We start from the raw sequence: 22,827 nt of genomic DNA on the forward strand, positions 1-22,827 counted from the left end.
GCCATGCCTCCACCCCTACTGCTATTTCTTTGTGCCAGTGCCCAGCACTGATAACACTCACTGATCTTTAAACAAGTTTATGTTAACAAGCCTCCCAACATTGCTGGAAATCACAAAACTAGGCTAGTAAGGTTCACCACAGATTTATTATCTGGAGCTGGGTCTTACTGCTGCTCTGAACTTGTATCTACCTTTCCTCAAATTTACATGTAAGATTATACCTCTTGAATTTAAAAATCATACGAAAACTAAACTTCATCATTTCTCCAGAGTTTAACTTTCAGCCTTAGCTCACACTATTTCTTCCCCATACTCAGGCAACTTTTTTTTCATGTATCAATGCTTTGCTGATTTATCCTTCGTCCCTCCTCTTCTGGTCTGTCCTCATACCAGTTCAAGGTTTACCCTAAATTGTAGACAAATGGCCCTTTTTCATGTGATTCCTTCATTGGAAAATTATTTCTGTCCCTTCAGAACATCTTAGCACTTAACTGCCACTCATGAAATTTACCCTTTGGCTTTGGATTTTACTTGTATACATATCTAGTGTTTGTGGCTTGAGAAGAACTTTTCATTATTTCAAACATGATTTCATACTCCAATCTATTTTGACTTAATCCCCAAAGCACTAAAAATAGGACATTTCTGGGCTAGGATGTATGTAACTCAGTGGTAGTGTATTTGCTTAGTTTGAGTGAGGCCCTGGGTTTGAACCCCAGTTCTGGGGCAGGGGTGGAGGTGGGGGTAACAACCCTATCTCTGCATTAAGGAAACATATTACTAAGTAAAAAGCATGCCTGAAAATCTGATACACTTTAAGAACATTTAGAGTAAATATGGTTGAATCAGTGCCCTATCATTATAGGGTGCTCTTGCCTGTTGGGAGTGTTTTAAATAGACCATTATCAACAAAGAGAATTTCATTTCAGGTTCGTTTGGTATGAAAGTAACATCTCTATCAGCCCATTCAGAAGCTAAATTAATAAAAAGCATTTACCATTAATATTTGTTTGCAAAGCTCATAAACTAAGTTAATACTTGCTATAAAAACGGTATGTAATAAGCATTTCCGCTGACATCACTGATATATTCCAGTTGATATATTTCAATGTCAGAAGTCTTACAAGAAATAAAAACAAAATAGGATAGACTCCAGGATGCTTTGAAGCAGTATTTCCTCTCCCCACCTAGGTAAATAGTCTGTAGTTATATTATTTTCTAGGCACTGTATTTTCTTCTTTCTTTATTCAGTAATCTGAATATCAAGTAGTTGGCTCAAGTATTTCTTTTTCATACTTGGGTGATTCCATCAGCTGAGAAATCTTGCATAAATCTGCTCCAGAATCAGTGTTTCAAGCTTTTCAACCACCAAACCAGCACCAAGAATAGATCTTTACTAAGACTCATTTTATTTAAAATGAACTTGGAATAGAGGACTTGGAACAGTATTTCCCTATGATTTTTTAAATGTTGTGACTTTACTATGTCCTTTATTACACAGTACACTTTTTAATTGTAGCAAAATACAGGCAAAGTTGACATTTTTAACCATTTTAAAGTGTACACTTAGCACACCACCTAGTTCCAGATCATTTTCATTATCCCCAAATGAAAAGCCCACACCCAATCAGCAGTCATTTCCTCTTTCCCCAGACTTAGTCACCACTAATTGGTTTTATCTTTGTAGATTTATCTATTTTGGGTATTTCATTTGAAGGACTTTTTTTGCGTGGCATTGGGGTTTTGAACTCAGGGCATCATGTTTCCTAGGGAGGTGCTCTTACCACTTGAGCCATTCCACCAGCCCTGGGTATTTCATTTGATAAAGGAAACCATACATATGTAGCATTTGTATCTGATTTCTTTCACTTGGCATTTTTCAAGGTTCGCCTATGTTTAGCATGGATTAGTACCTCACTCCTTTTTTATGGCTGAATATTCTAGCACATGGATATAACACACTTGTTTACCCACTCATCAGTTGAACCTTTGGATGTTTTTACCTTTGGCTTCTATGAATATTTATGTAGAAGTTTTCTTTTTTGATATTTTCAGTTCTTTTGGTCATATATCCAGACATGGAATTGTTGGGCTATGTAAGATTTATTTTGTATTTAATTAGATGATCAATCAGCAAAAAAGTAGTTATAGCTCTAGTTCTTTTGGTTTCACTTTGTATAAGGTAGCAGGATGTTTATAGTCATTCTCAAACAGTATGTACAAAAACTCCCCGGGGAACCTTTTTCAAAACGTAGATTTTGAAATCTCATGGTCAAGGATTCTAATTCAGAAGGTCTATAGACTACAGATGTTTTTATTTATTTATTTATTTTAGTACTGGGGTTTGAACTCAGGGCCTCACACTTGCTAGGTAGGTGCTTCTACCACTTCAGCTACTTGCCACCCGGGATTTAGTTTAAATAAGTACCCTAAGTGATTTAGCTGAGGTGGTCTTTGTACCTGACCTTCTCAGTTGAAACCAAATTACTCAGAAGGCATTAAAAGAATAAAGTGTAGCATTCCTATTTGTCCTAATTCTCTGACTTTCACATAAACCCTGACGGTTAAGTGACAAGTAATATGACGGTACAAGTTTATGTGCTGGGGGGGAATGTAGACTTCCTATGTTAGCACCACTTTCTTTCAACAAGTTTGACAAAGCAACATGCAATTTTGGGAGCAAAATACTATTGAACCAATTTTCATTCCCAAGACTCCTGTTTAAACACGTTAGTAGCAGTGATAGCACTACTTTAGCAACTTTTAGCTTTTAAAAATGTAGCTGATTCAGTTTATTTTTTGATAATTGCTTTTCAATAAACATCTTCCTCAAATAAGAAACTAGCTGCCAGTTAGTTTGAGTCCCTTCTTAAAAGACAGATGGTGATTCATTATAGACACACAATTGCTTAACGTGAGATTAAGAAACAAAAATCACTTTCCCTCCCAGTTTAAGGCTTCAAGTCCTAAAAAGCTGACATGATTTATTTTTAAATCCAGCTGTATGAGACCAGCCAAGTCAACTTGGGAGGTGATTGTTTCTAGGAATTCTAATTCATGTTAACCCTTAAAAACACAAAATCATTTTGCATAATTAACTATCTTGGCTTAATTAATATTTCATAGAACTCAACGGGCTAAAATATTCCTACTTTATATGAATAAACAAAAACCCCATAAATTACCATGTGCAGAACACTAGAATTCCCATAAAAATTACATTAGGTTCTTTTTCATCACTGGGGCTATAGCTTCCTTCGAATTGGACAGCATCTGAATGCATCTTCTTTGTGATGACTCAAATTTAGTTAAGTACAAACCACAGCAAAAGATTAAAGTTTTCATCTTTAATGAAATGACTTTGGAAATAATGTACATTTCCATGACACCAACACTACAGTTTTCGGAGTCACAGTAAAATACACAGAATTATATCCATAATTACTATGAATGCCAACATTTTAAGCAGTAATTTCTGTTACATGGCAAACAAGATCAAGAAAGCAACCATCAAACAAAAGAGACCCATAGCTTCAGACAAGGCAAATCCCAGGATAGCATATGAGAACAGCTGTTGCTTCAGCGAAGGATTTCTAAAAGAGATACAACACATATGGCTGTTACTTTGAAATATTAATTTCAACATGTTGAAATGTAATGTAAATGTTAAAAGAATTGGATTACTAGTTTTCTTTGTAAATTGAAATGTCTACTGGAAAGAGCATTTGCCTAGATCTCTTTTGCTTCTTTTTACCTTTCACATTCCTTTTTCCTCAATCTTAATCATATGGTATAAAAGTAGGGAGCTATCTCTGTATGTCAATATAAGCAGTTAGTTTTCACCATTTTGATGGGTCCTAAAATTTTCTTTGATGCTAGCCTTGAATTTGTGTCTTCCTGTGTCAGTTTCCTAAGTAGTTGAAATTACAGGCTCGCACCTGACTTTAACATTCTTATTGGTCTGAATAAGTGCAACAGTGCATACAAAGCCCTCAAAATATAATGCAAGACACACAGTAGACACTGAATACATGTAGCTATTATCTCACTAGCTTTCTATTTCCAGTTATTCCAAGCATTAATTTCCAACAGTCTTTAACTACCTTAGGGATAGAAATGATTACCTGGCATAACCAATGATAAGACTGCCAAAGACTGTTCCAATACCAGCACCAGAACCAGCGACCCCTACTGTTGCAGCACCTGCACCAATAAATTTGGCAGCAGTATCAATGTCTCTGCTGATTGCACTCGTCTGAAACTCCCGTCGGAGAGGCTGACACACACCATTCTGGGCCCCATTAAATACCGTAGAGCCCTACAGAACAGGAAACAGAAGCAAAGGTCAAATCAGTATTCACAGCTATTTTAATTAATATATTGTCAAAATGATAACAAATTCTGTAGCTGAGTATGAATAGATAATTGTATGACACAAAAGAAAAATCAAGAGCTTATAATAATTCTGATTTTGTAGAATATGGTTAGCAATATCTGTAACTCGTAAGATTGTTAAAAGTTAAGCAACAGCATATATGAATATGATTTTAAACAAAATAAAAAATATCCAATAAATCAAGTATGCTTTTCAATAAAGTAGGGTTTCCTCTCACTGACTCATTCATACATTTTTTTGTATAAACAAGTAGAAAAAAAGATACCCTGAAACCACTCACTAATGAGGTTTCTTTCCCACTTCACTGTAATCAAAACTGTAAACTTGCCTGATAGTGTTACTTTAAATTATTATTTCTCTTACCTCTCCAGTTCTAGCCTCTGGTCGAATTAACACTGATGCAGAAATTGGTCTATAGGCAATTCTGGATCCAGCTCGGATCTATTAATGAAAAAAAAGAGTCCAAGTATTAACAACACAGACAAGACTTAAATGACCTTTCTTTTACCATGAGTTCTAAAAAGGCAATCAGCAATAATGGATGTATTAACTCTTATCCTGGATGTTTCGTCATTTTCATTACATGAAACAATTTTAATAAAGCTTCCTGATAGTGAAATTGTAAAACGAGCTATAAAATCTATTTGTAATAATCTGAACAAAAATTCTAAGCAAGTAATTAAAATAAGCGAGTATTGCTCTCAACATTTCAATTATTGTAGTGCCACAATTCACTAAACACCTCACAGTCTTTGATTATGTGGATCAACAAGTATATTAGGAATGTCACTATAAACACTGTCATTTAAAATAGCCCAGCAGTTAATATGAGCTCTACATATTCCTACGTGCTCATTAACCATAAAATTGAAAAAGGACTTTAAGCAATTCTACATCCGTTTAGGAATAATCAATGAAATACTCTCCTTAAGGACATAGTTGAGTCTGGCTTCTCTGCCCTTGAGTGTCCACTACACTAAGGTCACAGAAAATCCCTTCGGAATCAAGACCTGATTCTCTAAGACAAATCCTCTAGATTTAGACCTCACCTAAAGCTTCCAAAATGGTTATGGAAATAATATCACAGAGGCAGGAAGAAGCCTCTGAGCCCCCCCAACAACTTCCTCCGCCTACACATGGTGAGGCAAAGTCCCTCCCTCTGCACAGCAAGTTTGACCTACAGATAGGCAACGCGGAGCGCTGCTGCAGTGGACTAGGCCTTAGCCTCCCCCTATTTCCCTCCTAGCACCCCAACCTTCGCTTCACCCCTACCAAACACGAGGCTGAGGAGGAGAAGGGTGAGGGAGGGGGCCGCTCCGGGACGAGGAGCAAGGAGGATGTGACCTACACACGAGTGGGGCCTGACAGCTAGGCCTCGGCTGCTCTCTGCCTCCCTAAGGTACGGGAGGGGAGGTCTGAGATACCCCAGGATTAGGGAAGAAGGGAAGAAAAGGGCATCGGGTTAGGGGTGAGGAACAGCTGTTCCCAAGAGGGCGACGTGCCCCGCCCGCAGGTTGCCCCACTCAACAATGTGGACGCCCAGGCTGGCAGAGGCCCGGCCCTCGATCCCCTGACCCGGCGCGGGCCACGCACCAGAGCGGGGTTGCAGGCGATCTTGGCGCAGGTGAACATCTTCTACAATTCCGGGCGGCGCCGCTGCTGGATCTGGGTGACAAGCAACGTGGGCTCCTCTCCCGCTTCCTCCCTGCGGAGGTAAAGAGGCTTAAGGTCAAGTGCCCTCCAGGGGCCTGTCCTTCCCACCGGGGCCCCGAGGGCGCCCGTGCACGCCATCCGCCTGGGCCCCGTGCCCAGCGAGACGCCGGCAGAATGAATGGGCCCAGTTGGTCACTGCTCCGCCCTGGCCAGGCCCGGCTCCCGCGCCCTCCACTTACCTTCCCGGCAGATGGCGGCGGCAGCAGCGGCGGCAGAGGTCGAAGCGGAGGGCTGGACGCGCAGGCGCGGTGCGGCTCTTATTCGCGCCGCAGCACCCGGATGGAGAAGGCGGAGTGTCGGGTGCACCCGGGTAGACGCTCAAGGTCACTTTGAAACAACTTTATTGGTTACCAGCCGGGAAGGACAACGACAGCCACCCGAGGTTGGGTAGGCGGACAGGGAAGAGAGAAAAAAGAAATCGAAGACTAGCCTTGGCAGAGGGGCTGGACAGGCATTTCGCCATTGATCAGAGTTGACAGGAGGATAGGAGACGTGTGTGTGTGTGTGTGTGTGTGTGTGTGTGTGTGTTGCGGTTTGAACTCAGGGCCTACACTTTGTGAGCCATGCCACCAGCCCTTTATTGTGATTTTTTTTTTTTTTTCGAGGTAGGGTTTCTATTTGCCTGGGCTGGCTTCGAACCTTGATCCTCGTGAGTAGCTAGGATTACAGGCGTAAGCCACGGGTGGCCTGGCTTGATAAGGGACTTGTCTTGCATTATCACTTTGCGAGATGTGGCCTTTTACCGGTTGCTGCTTCTCTTTAGTAGATGGCCCTCTTTTCTGATCATTCTCCTGTGAAATAGAATAGGAGTGTGCGTGGGGGTGTGGGGCGGGGAGGTTCATCAAGCTGGGCGCTGGTGGCTCACGCCTGTAATCTTAGCTACTCAGGAGGCAGAGATCAGAAGGATCATGGTTTGAAGCCAACCCAGGCAGATACTTCACGAGACCCTATCTCGAAAAAACCCTATCACAAAAAAAGTTGGGCTGGTGGAGTGGCTCAAGGTGCAGGCCCTGAGTTCAAGCCCCAGGACCACAAAGAAAAAAGGAAATTAGAGTCTCTAACAGTGAAGACATCTTCTTTCAAGGAACCTGGAAAAGGGTTCCATAATGATGGCTTAATCCTTCAGTTCAAAGAGGACCTGAATTAGAAGTACTGGGCTTGCATTGTGTTTAATGTAGTGTTCGGGATTTTTAAAAAGTCCGGGTATTTGCAAAACCTATTTGTGTTTGTTTTTGGTAACTTTGGACAAATCATTTTCTTCAGATGAATGCTGAAATGTCTGAAAAAATGGCTTTTACTGAACATCTTGTTACAGATCTTTGAAGTATGTAAACTTACTTTAGTGATTCTAACCAGTGGCTACTTGTGGTGACCCGAGACAACACAAAAGCTTAAGCATCGAGGGCTGGAGTGTAACTCAGTGGTAGAGCACTTCCCTAGCATGTGTGAGGTGCTGGGTTTGATCCCTAGCACTGCAAAAATGAAACAAAACAACAACAAAAAAATAAAATAGAAAAACAATAAAACATCCAGGATGTCCAGCTACAGTGATGACTTGGGCTAGGTGACCAGTGGCCCACACCTGTAATCCTAGCTACTTGGAGGCCGCATTGTGAGGACTGGGGTTCAAGCCCAGCCGGGGCAAGTAGTTTGGGAGAGACCATCTCCAAAATGACCAGAGCAAAATGGACTGGAGGCATGACTCAAGCAGTAGAGCCCCTGGAATCCTGAGTTCAAACCCCAGTCCTACTTAAAAAAAAAGGGGGTGGGAGGGAGTTGTCTTGGGACTGATTCTGTCTAGAACACTTGAAACATCAACCCAGAAAAGCAGCCTTTTACTACCTAGTTAGCACAAAGGTGCAATGCTGTGTAGCATTCTCCAGGGAGAAGCCCTTACAATGAAAACTTTAAAAATGAGCCAAAATTTACTGATCCAACTTCAGATGCAAATGGTTCAAAATAACATGATTGTTAGTATTTTCAGTTCAATCTGTAGTCCATTCAATAGAGATAATTCGAATGTACAGTTTGACAAGAGATTATAAGCACAGTTTCTCAAGTACTCAGTTCTAACCTGAAGTATGTCCCATGGTGTCTACAGTAGAATAAACAATAAGGCCCTATACTTCCACAATAGATCTTCTAGGGGGAAAATTTTTCTAAGTAGATTTGAGTGCAGAATTGTTTTATGTGGTGTTCCTATTTCTTTTGCACAAAAATTTATAACAGTAACTGTTGAGGAGGAGCCAGGACAGAAGGTAGGATCCCTAATGGTTGCTTCCAAGTTATATATGAACTAGATAGATGCTTATGGCCCGGAGACACTTAGGGGTCTGAATCCCAGTTTACCTGTTGTGTTGAGGACCCTAACCATGGCCATATCTCCATGGTGCTATTCTAGATAGATTAACTCAGACTTTGCTTGGTTTTGCATCCTAAGATTTATATTATAGAAGGAGGGAAACGGATTTTTGGCTTTTTTGAGACAGGGTCTTGTTTTGTTGCCCAGTCTGGCCTCACATGTTCTATCCTCTTGCCTCAGTCTCACAAATGCTGGTATTACAGCTGTGTGCCACCATGCCCAGCTGGATCTTGGAGTGACACTACCCCATTCTGTCTGAGAGTGAATATTTGCACTGAAGTTTTAAGAAAAAAAAAAGGCAGGTCATAAAGATGAACGGGGAGAGGACTATCTGTGAAGTATCTAAATTTCTCTCTGTTTTTTCTTGGACCAGGGAGTTAGTCATAATAATTTGTGAGACATTGTAATCTGGCAATATCTGATAAGGCTGGGTGATGACGTCATGAGAAAGGAATGGGGTAATAGAGAATTGATCAATTGTTTCCAAACGTCTCATCAATCTTTCCTGTCCTTTATGTATTTTTGCAATGTGACTTTGTCACTCAGCTTATCAAGCAGTGAAGTCTATTTCTCTTCTTAAATCTTGGCTGCTCCTGTGACTTACTTTGAGCCAGAGAATGTATTGGAAGTGACACTGATACCTCTGGGTCGAGGCCTTAAGAGGTCTTTGTAGCTTTCATTTTCTCCATGGAAGCCAGCTACCATATAAAGAAACATGGGCTAGACTGCTTAGTGATATTGAGCCACATGAACAGAAAAAAAAAAAAGATCACATGAAAGAGAAGTAAGACATCCAAGACATGTGAGAGAGGCCATCTTGGAATCTCTAGCTCTAGTGGAGTCAAGCAACACCCCAGGGGACAGAACTGAGCCATCTCCAATGAACTTTGCCCAGATTCCTGACCCACAGAATCAAGAGCAAAGAAAGAATTATTATTTGAAGCTATTAACTTTTAGGGTAGTTTGTTACAAGGTAATAGATAACTTACTTATAGCCCTGTTCCAAGTTCAAGAATACTGAGCTTCTGAGATTCCCTTATAGTTAGGAACTGTCAGTGTATGAGAGTTCAAATTCTTCAATAGAACCCCTAAGAGTTCTTAGAAAGAAGACAGATTCAAATGGATTATTATTTTTTTTTCCATTGTCCTTTCTTTTTCCTGCCTGGATTAGGAACCCAATGTTTGGAGGTGAAGAAACAACCTCGAAACTGTAAAGATAGAGCCAAACGTTAAGGATGGAGAAGCTGGAAATGAATTCTTAACTTTTTTTTTTTTTGTTTTTTAAGTCTCTAGAGCCTTCCTTAACTGCCTATTTATGGACTTAAAGTTCATGAAAAATAAATCTTTATTTGCAAAACCTTTGAGCTCAGTTTCTGTTACACATGACTGATACAACCCCCAACTGATACATAATTCTATAGATTGACATGTATATAGCTCTTGGTCTTTGGATTGTGATTATAGCTGAAGTGGCCTTTCTTCCATTTACATTAATTTTCATCTGTCCTTTCATCCTTATTCAATGTTATATCTGTTGGGGACCAACCAGGAGACAGAAGCCATACTTGTAATTTGAACAGAGAGAATTTAATATAAACAATTACTAACTAAAAGATGTAGAGTGAGCCTTGGGGGGTACAGCACAGCACTGTGGGCAGCACTCCTATCTGAGGGAGAGGGAGAGTGAATAACAAGGAGGAAACAGAAATTTAAAGCTGCCACAAGCACATAGAGTCCACCTGTAATCCAGAAACTTCTTGGAAAGCACTTGTGTGTGTTTTGTTTTACTCATGGGCAAAGATTTGCAGACAGGTGCAAACAATAAATGCTCTTTTGCAACCCAGAACTCATTATTTAGTAGGAGTTTTGATACATGTAAGAAGGACTGTGATGATACTTAAGACAGTTTAAAGCAACATGAATATTGTTAACAGTTTAGGCTCTGTCTTGAGTACAGGAAGTCTGGAGTTGAAAATGTGTCTTACCGTACTGGCATAGCCCACAGATCTGTACTATTCCTGAATATGATCACTTATGAATGAATATGATCTGAACTCATGTTTAGAGAAGTGGGGTTCAGCAATTGAGAACCAGGCAGGTCCATCTACTCTAAAAGTTATCCTAAAGTAAATTTCTTGAGGATAACTAAATCTCAAAGATCTTAGATGAGAACTCTGAAGTTGTCAGTATGTCAAGTGGAGATAAAAAAGATGCCCAAATAAAAGAATTTTGGGCTGATAGGGCAATTGGACTGTGCATCAGTTCTTTCAAAAAGGGCTATTTTAGGCCAGGAGTGATGGTACACAGCTGGAATCCCAGCTGTTGACGAGGCATAAGTAGGAGGTGGTCTGAAGCTAGCACCTGGCAAAAAAAGAATCAAGACTTTATCTGAGAAATAACTAAAGCAAAATGGGCTGAAGGTGTGACTGAAGTGGTAGAGTGTTTGCCTAGCAAGTGCAAGGCTTTTAGTTCAAGCTCCAGTACTCCAAAAAAAGAAAAAAAGAAAAAAGGCTCTTATAGAGAAATCTTGACCCCAAGTTTTAGAGGAATGAAAGTAATCTTGATGGGCAGTAGAAGAATCACAACATGTGAAATTTCTTAAATAAAAAAATTATTAACTTTAACTTAGCTATTTAAAAAAAGGAGAGTAATTGAGGGACTGTCAGGGATATGGAAGGGGAAAAGAGGGAGGGGAAGGAAGGATATAACGTGGTAATAGAGGGTGACTATGACCAAAGTACATTACATGCATGTATGGAAGTGTCATGATGAAACCCCTTAGTCTGTACAAAATTAATATATGTTAATTTAAAATCATGTGGTAACAGAGTTGTAACTACAGGAAATAGTGGTCATGCCAAAGACATGGTCAGGTTAGGCTTAGCAGAGCATGGTGACTTTTACTAACCACTACCAGAGAAAACTAAAGAGAAGCTGGATAAAAAATCAGAGCAACAGTTTAAAAATCCCCCTCATACCCCCCATGCCAGCATCACAAATTATAGAAGAGTGACCTTGGAGCAGGTACTTGCTTTTCAAATTTTCCTTAACTACCTAGCATGAACTTGTCTTAGTCATGACCTTTTCTTATAGTCCTGAATTTTACTCGCTAATATTTTCTTTAAGATTTTATATGTATATTCATGAATGAAATAAACCTAATTTTTCATTAAAAGAAAATAAACTTCCTGGAGGCCATAGCTGAATCATGAGTACTTCTGAGGTGAACACCACCAGCCTCTTCTTCAAACCAATCTACTGGCTCCACACAAAAAACCAGGATACCAGAAAAGAGGAGCATCCTTTCTTTCTGCTTTGGTCTCATAGTGTCTCTTCATTAAAAAGTCTAACATTTTGCCAGTTGTCAAAGCAGAAATGCCTCCAGGGTCCAGCTCCAGAGTGACAAAGCAAGGCAAACCATGGGAGATGGGTTTGTAGCTGAAAAGTCCCAAGTTAATGGTAAGATTCTCAAGGCCAGGGATTATGTCTATTTCGTATTTATATTTTCCATGGCACATAATATAGAGTGTTAAACATAGTGGTCACTCAATACATATTTGTTCAATAATAAATGGTTTGGAAGGGTGCTTGTGGCATACACCTGTAATCCTAGCTTCTTGAGAAGTTGAGATTGGGAGGATCATGGTTTGAGCAAATAGTTTGTGAGATCTCATATCCAAAATAACCAGACAAAAATGGACTGGAGGTGTGGCTCAAGTGGTAGAGTGCCTGCTTTGCAAGCCCAAAGTCATGCATTCAGACTCTGGTCCCACCAAAAATAAATAAATAAATAAATGGTTTCTACAAAGTGATTTGCAATTGTTCAATTTTTCTTTTTAAACTAAGATTTGAGTCTCTTGGGACAAATTAGAATGACCTTTAGAATTTGTTTTTCTTTCTGGCATTGCAAAATTCAGAGAACACAAAAGACATTTTTAAATTTGTGACATGAGTTTGTTCAAAATAATTGGACATTAAAATTTATTTTAGGTTAGGACAGGCGCTGGTGGCTCACACCGGCAATCCCATCTACTCAGGAGGCAGAGATCAGGAGGATTGAGGTTTGAACCTCTCCTTCATCAAATATTCCATAAATATTTTTGAGAGATCCTATCTCAAAAAAACCCTTCACAAAAAAGGGCTGGCAGAGTGACTCAAGTGGTAAGGGCATCTGCCTAGCAAGTGTGAGGCCCTGAGTTCAAACCCTAGTGTCTCCAAACCAAAAATTGTATGTGTGTAATTCTGGGGATTGAACCTAGATAAGCCTTTTCCATGCTAAGTGCACACTTTACCACTGAGCTACACCACAGTCAGCTTATGTGTGTGCCTGCGTCCATGAAGGATTCCATGTTTTTACTCTCGTGTGCCCAAAGAATTCATTTAAAAGAATATACTAAACCCCTTTATTGATGCATTCTAGGATACAATAGACCATTAGTGGGAATGGACGGAAGTTGAAGCAGAACTAAGCTCTACCCTGACATGTGAGGTGGGAAATGTTTGACTGTGGTTGCTCTTTCACTTCTTTTTCCATGCCTTTGATCCACCAGAGGTGACTTACTCTCTCTGCAGACACCTGGCTTCTTCACGTTGTTTTCTGACTATTTAAGGCTCAACATGGTAGCACCTACTGAAGCCAACTCTCTCTCTCTCTCTCTAGCACACAACCAGCATCTGAATTCTAACCCATGTAATATCTTAATCTCTTAGTGCTTGATTCAGTAGCACATATACCCAAATTATAGTGATACAGAGAAGAATAGCATGGTCCCTGAGCAAAGATGACATACAGATTCATCAAATATTCCATAAATATATTTGACAGGGGGGTTTGAACTCAGGACTTCACACTTGCTAGGCAGGTTACACCCCCCCTAATCGAAGCCACTCCTCCAGCCTGTTTTTTGCTTTAGCTTTTGTTTAGATAGGGTCTTGTGTTTTTATCTCTGGCCTGCCTGTGCCTGCCATCCTCCCGATCTCTGCTTTCCAAGTGGCTGGGATTACAAGCACGAGCTACCACACCCTACATATATTTGTACACTATGCTACCACTTATGTCAGAAGTGGAGAGAGACAATTGAACCTAAGAAGTAGAGAGAATTACAAATGTATTTCCTATCTTTAAAAAAAAAAACATCTATAAGGGAAGGATTAGAGAAAATAAGAATAGAAGCTAGACTTTTTTGGATATACTTTGTAGGTTTGAATTTGGAATCTTGTAAACCATTTGCAAAAATAACTTTTTTTTGTGATACTGGGGTTTGAACTCAGGGCCTTCACCTTGAGCCACTCCATCAGCCCTATTTTTGTGATTTTTTTTTCAAGATAGTGTCTCTTGAACTATTTGCCTGGGGCTTCGAACTGTGATTCTCCTGATCTCTGCCTCCTAAGTAGCTAGGATTACAGGTGTGAGCCACCAGTGCCCGGCAACATCCCTGTATTATTTGATGCATTGCAGAAAGCATGAATTACATTAAAAAATTAAAAAGTAGAATGTTAGGAATATTTGAATCATTCACAGTAATTTGTAGAATTCATTATATTATACCCTCTGTGGTAATTGCATTAATTAAACCAAAGGTAAACATGACTAAACACTGAATTTCAGTTCTTGATGATAGACTTGGGTATACTTTAGGAAGTAGCTCTATCCAATACTCTTCAAATTATGTTCAGACTCTTAATCTATATAAGACTAGGATATACCTGTTTGAAAGCATTGTGTGTGTATGTGCATGCACACATGAGTCTTGATATGTATTGTTTTGGTTGGTGCTTCTTACATACAGGAAGGTATTATGTGAATTTCAGCTATTTTTTAAGAAAATCACTTTTAGTAGGATTGAAGTGTGGCTTAAGTGGTAAGAGTGCCTGCCTAGCAAGCATGAAGCCCTAAATTCAAACCCCAATACCATCAAAATGAAAAAAAGGAAAAAGAAAATCACTTATTAATATAAGTCCTCATTCTCCTTCAAGAAATTAAGACTATCTATATTTAGTGGGTCCAGACATTCAAGTTCTGGTGAAGAGATAAGAAATTTTATAACTCTAATAAAACATTTGAGTGTGCTCTTACTATCAAATTTTTCTTCTATATTAGTCCCAGTGAGGTATTTAAGGGTTGTAGTCCTAGCCCTAAGGGCTGCTACATCAACTAGGGATTTTAGGGTTTCCATATTGTATGAGTGCACCATTTTGAATCCACTTTTTGGATCATGGCCCTCTGAAGGAATACCATGGTTACATAGCACTAATCATACTTTACTTGTCATCTTTTTCCACTGCTGATTTTAATTTATTATTCCATTACATAGATATCACACTTTTCCTTACCCAGCTCACCCTTCTGAGAATTTCTGATCTATGGATCTTGATAATTAGGTTAGTTTACTATGTCCCCATGCCAGGTATCTTGGCTTTAAAGTAGAGTTGACTGTGCAATAATTCTTTTTTTTTCAAAAATTACTCATTTATTCACATGTGCATACATTGTTTGGGTCATTTCTCCCCCCTGCCCCTCTCCACCCCTCAGTTCCAGGCAGGTCCTGTTCTGCTTTTATCACTAATTTTGTTGAAGAAAAGACACAAGTCTAATAAGGAAGACAAAGTGTTTTTGCTAGTTGAGTTGAGGATAGCTATACAGAAATATTCCTAGCATTGCTTTCGTGTACATGTGTTATAACCCATGTTAATTTATCTCTAACTGATCTTTACCCTGGTTACTGATCCCCTTCTCATGATAACCTCTGTCGCTTTAAGGTTTCTGTATTAGCTTCTCTGGAGTGGGGACATAAAACACTTTCATGTTTTGGGTTTTCTACCTATTCCTCTATCTCCTGTATGTGCTCTCCCCTTGTCATGTGATCCAAGTCCAACCACATTGCTGCATTTGCCCTAGATCTAAAGACCACATATGAGGGACAGCATATGATTTTTGGTCTTCTGAGCCTGGCTGACCTCACTTAGAATGATGTTCTCCAGTTCCAACAATTTACTTGTAAATAATAAGATTTAATTATTTTTCATGGCTGAGTAAAATTCCACTGTGTACAAGTACCACATTTTCTTGATCCATTCATCAATAGTGGGGCATCTTGGTTGTTTCCATAATTTGGCTATTGTGAATAGTGCTGCAATAAACATGGGTGTGCGGGTGCCTCTGGAGTAACCTGTGTTGCATTCCTTTGGCTATATCCCCAGGAGTAGGATTGCTGGATCATATGGCAGGTCTATGGTTAGATTTTTAAGAAGTCTCCAAATTTTTTTCCAGAATGGTTGCACCAGCTTGCATTCCCACCAGCAGTGTATGAGGGTTCCTTTTTCCCTCACATCCTCACCAACACATGTGGTTGGTGGTGGTTTTGATGATGGCTATTCTAACAGGAGTGAGGTGGAATCTTGGTGTGGTTTTGATTTGCATTTCCTTTATGGGTAGAGATGGTGAGCATTTTTCCATGTGCTTTTTTGCCATTTGAATTTCTTCTTTTGAGAAAGTTCTGTTTAGTTCAGTTGCCCACTTTTTAATTGGTTCATTGATTTTAGGAGAGTTTAGTTTCTTAAGTTCCCTGTATATTCTGGTTATCAGTCTCTTGTCTGATGTATAGCTGGCAAATATTTTCTCCCACTTTGTGGGTGGTCTCTTCAGTTTAGAGACCATTTCTTTTGTTGTACAGAAGCTTTTTAATTTTATGAAGTCCCATTTGTCCATCCTTTCTCTTAGTTGCTGGCTGCTGGGGTTCTATTGAGGAAGTCCTTGCCTATACCTATTAGTTCCAGAGTGTTTCCTGCTCCTTCCTGAAGTAACTTCAGAGTTTCAGGTCTGATATTTAGGTCCTTGATCCATTTTGAGTTGACACTAGTACAGGGTGATAGACATGGATCTAGTTTCAGTTTCTTGCAGACGGTTAACCACTTTTCCCAGCAACATTTGTTGAAGAGGCTGTCTTTTCTCCATTGTATATTTTTGGCACCTTTGTCAAAAATAAGGTGGGTATAGTTGTGTGGATTCATATCTGGGTCCTCTATTCTGTTCCACTGGTCTTCATGTCTGTTTTTGTGCCAGTACCATGCTGTTTTTATTGCTACTGCTTTATAATATAGTTTGAAGTCAGGTATTGTGATACCTCCAGCATTGCTCTTTTTGCTGAGTATTGCCTTGGCTATTCACTGTTTCTTGTGTTTCCAAATGAACTTTAGGGTAGATTTTTCAACCTCTGTGATGAATGTCATTGGAGTTTTGATGGGAATGACTATGCAATAATTCTAAGGGAAGCATGGTTTTTAGAGGAAAGCATTGAGATGATACAGTCTACAAAATAGGACCTATAAGTGGCATCATCAAGATTTATTTATGGGCTAAATTACGGTGTTGCTAAAATTGCCTTCTTTGATTTGAGCTAAGCAAAAGATGCAATTTTAAAACGTAAAAACACATTTGAGCTTAAAGTAGAAGATATGAGCAGATGAACAACCATGACCAATAACTACAGGAAAGCCAAGTGTTTAGTACTTCAGGCTTTAATTTATAGAGTCCTTTTCCTTCACTACATTGAGAAAATTCCAATTTGCAAAGCCACATGGGGGAAAAGCATTTGTTTTGTCTGGCCATAGTTTTGCTCAGTCTCATAAAAACTTACATGGCAGGTCATGTTGGATGGGTCATTTGCTGTGGATCTCAGTTATATACAAAGCCAGGGACCTGGGCAGCAGTGGCAAGCCCTGACAAGTGAAGGCATGATCTCCAAAGATACAGGAGGTGTACTAGCCAGTTGGCTGGTTATGGGATGCAGGAGCATGCCAAAAAGATCAGGTACCCAAGAAACTGGTCAGAGGGGTTGGAGATGGGAAGACTAATATCCTGAGACAGGTAGATAAGGAAGCTGATATGGAATAGTGCTATTGAAATGCTCTTGAGCATAAAGCAGTGGAACACACGGACAGTTAGAACCACATTGACTATTAGGAAGAAGAGCTACAAAGGTATTTCCAGGTTCCGAGGTACCAGGTTCTTGCTAGGGTAGATGACCCTGCAAGAAGAGGGCAGCTAGAGGAGATGATCAGTGATAGGGTGCTGGCTGGAACGGTAAGAGTGAGGGCCAGGAAATGTGAGATGATGTAAGTTCAATGATGGTTTGGTTTCACTGATAGATTACTGGATAGTAAAAGTCATGGGCTCCTGTACTGACACTTCTTGACCATGCATGGGTCTTATCCAGGTTGCAGTGGGGAAAGGCACACATCCCTTTCTTTTTTTCCTCTACTGAGACTATTCTATTTTCACCAGTAGCATGCTGGTGTTAGTCTACTCTTATTTAACCTACTTGTCTTCTTCTCCTTCAGATTCATATGATGTTCATTTGTTCATTTATTTAATGAGCATTGTATTCATTTATTATATTCAATTACAGGTCTGCCTTCCTAAAAATATTTCTTTGATGATAAACATTGAATAAATGTTTAGTAATTAATGTAACTTAAATGCTTTCTTTTTCTCCCCTGACCTACCCCTCCTCCCTTGCTACTATGTTGTTAAAACCCTCTGACCTGGCCAAAATGGTCCATTTCCCATTCTTCAAACAACCATTCAAGCATTGCATAAGTGCCTCTTTGTCACTCTGACTGCTTTTCCCTAGTAAAGTTCACAGGGACTTCTGAATCTTCAGCTACTTCATATATATCAGCAAAACATATGCTAACCAAATGCAGCAGAAGAGTAAAAATAAAATGAACCATGTGGGAGGGGAGTAGGGCAAAGTTTAAGAATGAAGACCAAGACTTTTTGTACCATCTCTGCTGTTGCCAGATTCTCTGAACAGTGTTACCTTTGAGGTCTGCTAATTCCTTCCCATACTACAACTCTCCTACCTCAGAGATTTTATTTAATTTGAATCTTTACCCTGCCAAAATGCTGACTCTTGACCTGGTTGGCCCATGTTTGACATCTGACCAACTTCCTCTTAAAAACAAAGGAAAGCAGCCTTTTAAAAAATGACATAAGTAAGGCATGAATATGAACTTGTAAGCAATCTAAAACAATATGAAATTATGTAGAGCAAAACCCATAGTTACTGTACACCCTACTACCCAAGACTATTTTCCTTCTCAGATGTAATCATTATTAATAGTTTAGAGTGTATCTTTCTGAATAGTTCACATATTTTAAAATGGAAATATATGAATGTAATTTTAATTTCCTTAAAAACTTAACCCTTTTTTCCAGCACAACTGTATATTCACAACTGCAAAATTATCAGGTTGGATACTTACATTGTATCATCTGCAAAAATGAACTCAAAATGGATCAAAGGCTTAACGTGAGATCTACAACTACTGAAAGAAAACTGAGCAGAGAATCTTCATGACATTGGATTTGACAAGTATTTCTTGGGTATGATTCCAAAAGCACAGACGCAATAACAAAAAGTAGATTGATTTCAGGAAAATTTGAAACTTTTGCTCATCAAAGAACACTATCAAGACAGTGAAAAGAAGTGCACAGCATGAAGGGCAATATTAACATATCTGATAAAGGACTCATGTCTGCACTTTGTAAAGAATTCCTATAAGTCAATAACAATAGGAACACAACAAAACAAAGACATTTTTCCAAATGGGATCTACCAGTGGCCAGTAAACACATACTATGCAATAGGGAAATGCAAGTAAAGAACAAAATGAAAGCGCACTTCACTTCTATTGGAATGACTATCAAAAACAAACAAGTGAAGCTGGGCATGATGGCACATGCCTGCCATTAATTCCAGCTACTGGTAAGACTGAAGCAGGAGGGGCCTGAGTTTTGGGGTCAGCCTGAGAAACTTACTGATACCCATAGCAAAGTAAAATTTTAAAAGGGGGTTGGCTAGGAATCCAATTCAGTAATTAAACAACTTGTTTGGCATGCACAAGGTCCTGGGTTCAATCCCTAGTACTAATACAAAAGCAAACAAATACAAAAGCAAAACAAAACAAGCAACAACAACAAAAGCAAATGTTGGTGAGAATCTGGAGAAACTGGACCTCCTGTTCATTGCTGGTGGGAATGTAAAATGGTGCAGCTACTGGTAGAAACAGTGGAGTGGTTACTCAAGAAGTTAAGCCTAGATTTCCTAGATGATCCACCAATTCCACTTAAAAGAACTGAAAGCAGGGACTCCTAGATATTTGCATACTAATGTTCAGAGTAGCATTATTTACAATTGCCAAGAGGTAGAAACAACCCAAATGTCCATCAACAAATGAATGGATTTTAAAAATGTTATATACATACTGTGGAATATTATTCAGCCTTGAGAAGAATTGAAATTCTGATATATGCTATAACATGGATGAACCTTGAAAACACTATGCTATGTGAAATAAGCCAGGCACAAAAGGATAACTTGTATATGATTCTACTTACATGACATACTTACAACAGGTAGATTCATGAAACAGAAAGTACAATAGAAGTTACCAGGGCCTAGAGAATTGGGGGAGATGGTGAGAAACTCAGTTTAGGGTGATGAAAAAGTTCTGGAAATGCATTTCATATCACTGAAATGTGTACTTAAAACTGGTTAAAATGGGCTGGAGGCATAGTTCAAGGGGTAGAGATGCTTGCCTAGGAAGTGCAAGACTCTGAGTTCAAACTCAAAAAAAAAGTTGTTAACATGCTATGTTATATTATTTCACTATAATAAAATTTACTTTGGTTTTTCAACTAATATGTACAGTAAACCTATCTTATGTGGATTTATTACATGTGGTTTTGAGCAAGTGTGGTCAAAAAATAATAAGTAAAAAGCTCTAAAGAAATTTCAGAAACAAAAATTTAAAATTCCTGTGCACATTATACAGCTTGGTTGATGTGGAGAAGCTTTCAGTCAGTCCCGCATTATCAGTTGTATTTAAATCTTTATGTGATTTGCTGAGTGTTTCTCTGCCCTTAAGTTTTAAAAAATATGCCCCCCAAAGCAAATTGTGTCCAAAAAGCAAGGTAAGAGTTATAATAATCTTCCCAAGCCAAAAAAGGGCACATAGTTAAAGTGATACAATGAAAATTTGAGATTTGCTGAAAGGTGGTATGTCTTTAGTGGGAGTTGGGTGGCATTATGGGAAAAGTGAACCGAGCACCCACAGTACAATAATGAATTCTGTGCATCCTGAACCTGCGTGGTTTTTCATCAGTGGTGGTGTCCTTGGAACCACAGAACCTCGGATACCAAGAGTCTACTGTTATCAGTAGTGTTTCAAGCTCAGCAAACACTTAGCTAACAATCTTTTAGAAAGCTTTAAAGTTTTATAATAGAAATTTAAAACACATTCAAAGGTAAAGATAAAAGGGTAAATTCTCCCCTATCCTCCAGTTTCAACAGTCATCAACACATGGTCAAGCTGTGTGTTCTATTTTTCCTCTCTTCTACTCCCTTCCCTCACTATTCCCATGTAATATTGAAATAAATTCCAGAAATGATAATTTTTACATTATAAATATTTAAGTATGATTTCAACGAGGTTTCTTCACTTATTTTTATTTATTTATTTATTTTTGCTGACCCTGGGAAACCTCAGGACCTTTATTTTGCAAGAGAACTGGTAATGGCTGTCACTGTTGTCCTTCCTCAGTGTTCCTCCTTTTAAAAAAAAATTATTTATTTTTCCTTCTTTCTTTTATTTTATCATTTTTACATTTACTTACATGTGAATACATTGTTTGGGCCACCTCCCCTCTCCCCTTCTTCACTTATCTGGAATTATTTCACAAAATTTTTTACCTTGTTGAGTACTATTTTTGTTGCATTGTATTACAGACAGAATAGAAAAGGCATGATAAATTGTTTATTCTTTCTTTATTTACTAGCTCTTTTGAGTTATTTTATTTATTTATTGGCAGTACAGGGCCTCACACTTGCTAGGCAGATGCTTTTTCCCCTTGAGCCACTTGACCAGTCCTATTTACCAGTTTTTAGAATGAGCCATGTTTAATTATAAACCATCAGGAAATGAAGATGGAGCAACTTATCTCACAGAGTAACAGTGACCAACATATTCTTAAGGGAATTTGGATGATTTTCTGTCCTTGAAAGAAACCTGGACTAGGTGTTCTCTACGGTGAGATTGTACAAATCAGATAGATCTCTATGAGCTCTCATCAAAATTTTTCTGGCTCAGTAAAAATATTTATGCTTCATTTCTTTTTTATTCATTTGTTTGTTTTTATTGTTATGCTGGGTGGGGGTACATTGTGGCATTTACAAAAGTTCTTACAATGTATCGAATATATCACACTTGAATTCACCCCCTCCATCATTCTCCTTTGTCCCTCCTCCCCCATTCCTGGAACAGTTTCAACAGGTCTCATTTTTGCATTTACATACATATGGACACAGTATTTGCACCATATTCACTCTCCCACACCCTTTTCCCACCTCCTCCCTGGTCCCACTGATATCAATTCCTTAGTCAGGACCTGTTCTGCCCTCTTTTCAATTTTGTAAAAGAAAAAAATGACATTTTTGTCTGTTTAAGATAGCTACATAGAGCATTTCCTTGTGACATTTCCATGTGTGTATATATTATAACCTGAATTGGTTCATCTCCTCTATTTCTCTTCTTTCTACCTTACTCCCCTTCTTATGGTGGTTTCATCAGGTTTAAATATTCTATATTCATTCTTGTATAGAGAGCACATCAACCATATTCACTTTCTCAACTTCCTTCCTTCTTGTATGTAACCTCCTCTTAATGTGACCTGTTTTTCATAGTATTGCTGTATTTGTGTTAGGTCTATATTCCACATATGTGAGAAAACATGCTTTATTTCTTAATTTTTAAAAAGAACTAGTTAATAAACTCCAGTGTGAGGAGTAGACATTACCCTAACATGTAGTATACTTTTTTTGTCAACAAATCTGCAATAATTTTGTAGGTTTGTCTCAAAGTTATGGACAGTTACATAATATCCTCAGGAACTACTTCACTATCTCAAGTGTTTTTTTAATGTAATTTTTAAAAATTTATATTTTAAAATTAAGTTCTTTAAATGTTAAACAATGAGAAGAAAGCTGCAAGAAAAGTACAGAGAATTGTTCACTCTTTACCCTTCACCAATTCTTGCCATTTTCTGCACTTTTAATATTCTTCCTGTCTTTTTTTGATTATACTATACACACACACACACACACAGGTATGGTATTGTCTGTATACCTAGACATCCATGTATCCATCATCTATACACATATGCACACATTATGCATATATTTGTAGTTTTCTAAGCCATTTGAAGGTAGGTTGCATGCATCTGTGCATGTTTCCTAAGAACAAGATTTTCCTATATAACTACAGAACAATTCTCAAATTCAGGAAATTTAACATT

At 38.7% G+C, this 22,827-nt stretch overlaps 1 protein-coding gene and 2 non-coding genes across 3 annotated transcripts; 2 read left to right on the forward strand and 1 right to left on the reverse strand.

Annotated features, from left to right (window-relative positions):
* Positions 1-3,332: 3,332 nt before the first annotated feature.
* Atp5mc3 (ATP synthase membrane subunit c locus 3) lies at positions 3,333-6,319 on the reverse strand. Its single transcript, XM_020168895.2, has 5 exons — positions 6,289-6,319; positions 5,990-6,101; positions 4,760-4,837; positions 4,125-4,318; positions 3,333-3,593 (listed from the first exon to the last, which is right to left on the reverse strand). The coding sequence occupies exons 2-5, from the start codon at positions 6,026-6,028 to the stop codon at positions 3,479-3,481; spliced, it is 426 nt and encodes a 141-aa protein (XP_020024484.1). The 5' UTR covers positions 6,029-6,101; positions 6,289-6,319; the 3' UTR covers positions 3,333-3,478.
* A 3,915-nt stretch (positions 6,320-10,234) lies between these two features.
* Positions 10,235-10,361, forward strand: LOC141422983 (small nucleolar RNA SNORA40). The gene has a single exon (XR_012447663.1). It is a non-coding gene; the product is annotated as a small nucleolar RNA SNORA40 (small nucleolar RNA).
* Positions 10,362-13,180: 2,819 nt separating this feature from the next.
* On the forward strand, positions 13,181-13,287 carry LOC141422837 (U6 spliceosomal RNA). Its single transcript, XR_012447557.1, has one exon. It is a non-coding gene; the product is annotated as a U6 spliceosomal RNA (small nuclear RNA).
* Positions 13,288-22,827: the final 9,540 nt, after the last annotated feature.

This window comes from Castor canadensis, chromosome 4 (assembly GCF_047511655.1).
Source record: "Castor canadensis chromosome 4, mCasCan1.hap1v2, whole genome shotgun sequence".
Classification (NCBI taxonomy): domain Eukaryota; kingdom Metazoa; phylum Chordata; class Mammalia; order Rodentia; family Castoridae; genus Castor; species Castor canadensis.

Coding starts and splice junctions, on each gene's coding strand:
- Atp5mc3 (XM_020168895.2), bottom strand. CDS start 6,028: ATGTTCACCTGCGCCAAGATCGCCTGCAACCCCGCTCTG. Junction 4,838..5,989: donor TCGCCTGCAACCCCGCTCTG/GTGCGTGGCCCG, acceptor TTTCATTAATAG/ATCCGAGCTGGATCCAGAAT. Junction 4,319..4,759: donor CAGAGGCTAGAACTGGAGAG/GTAAGAGAAATA, acceptor CCTGTTCTGTAG/GGCTCTACGGTATTTAATGG.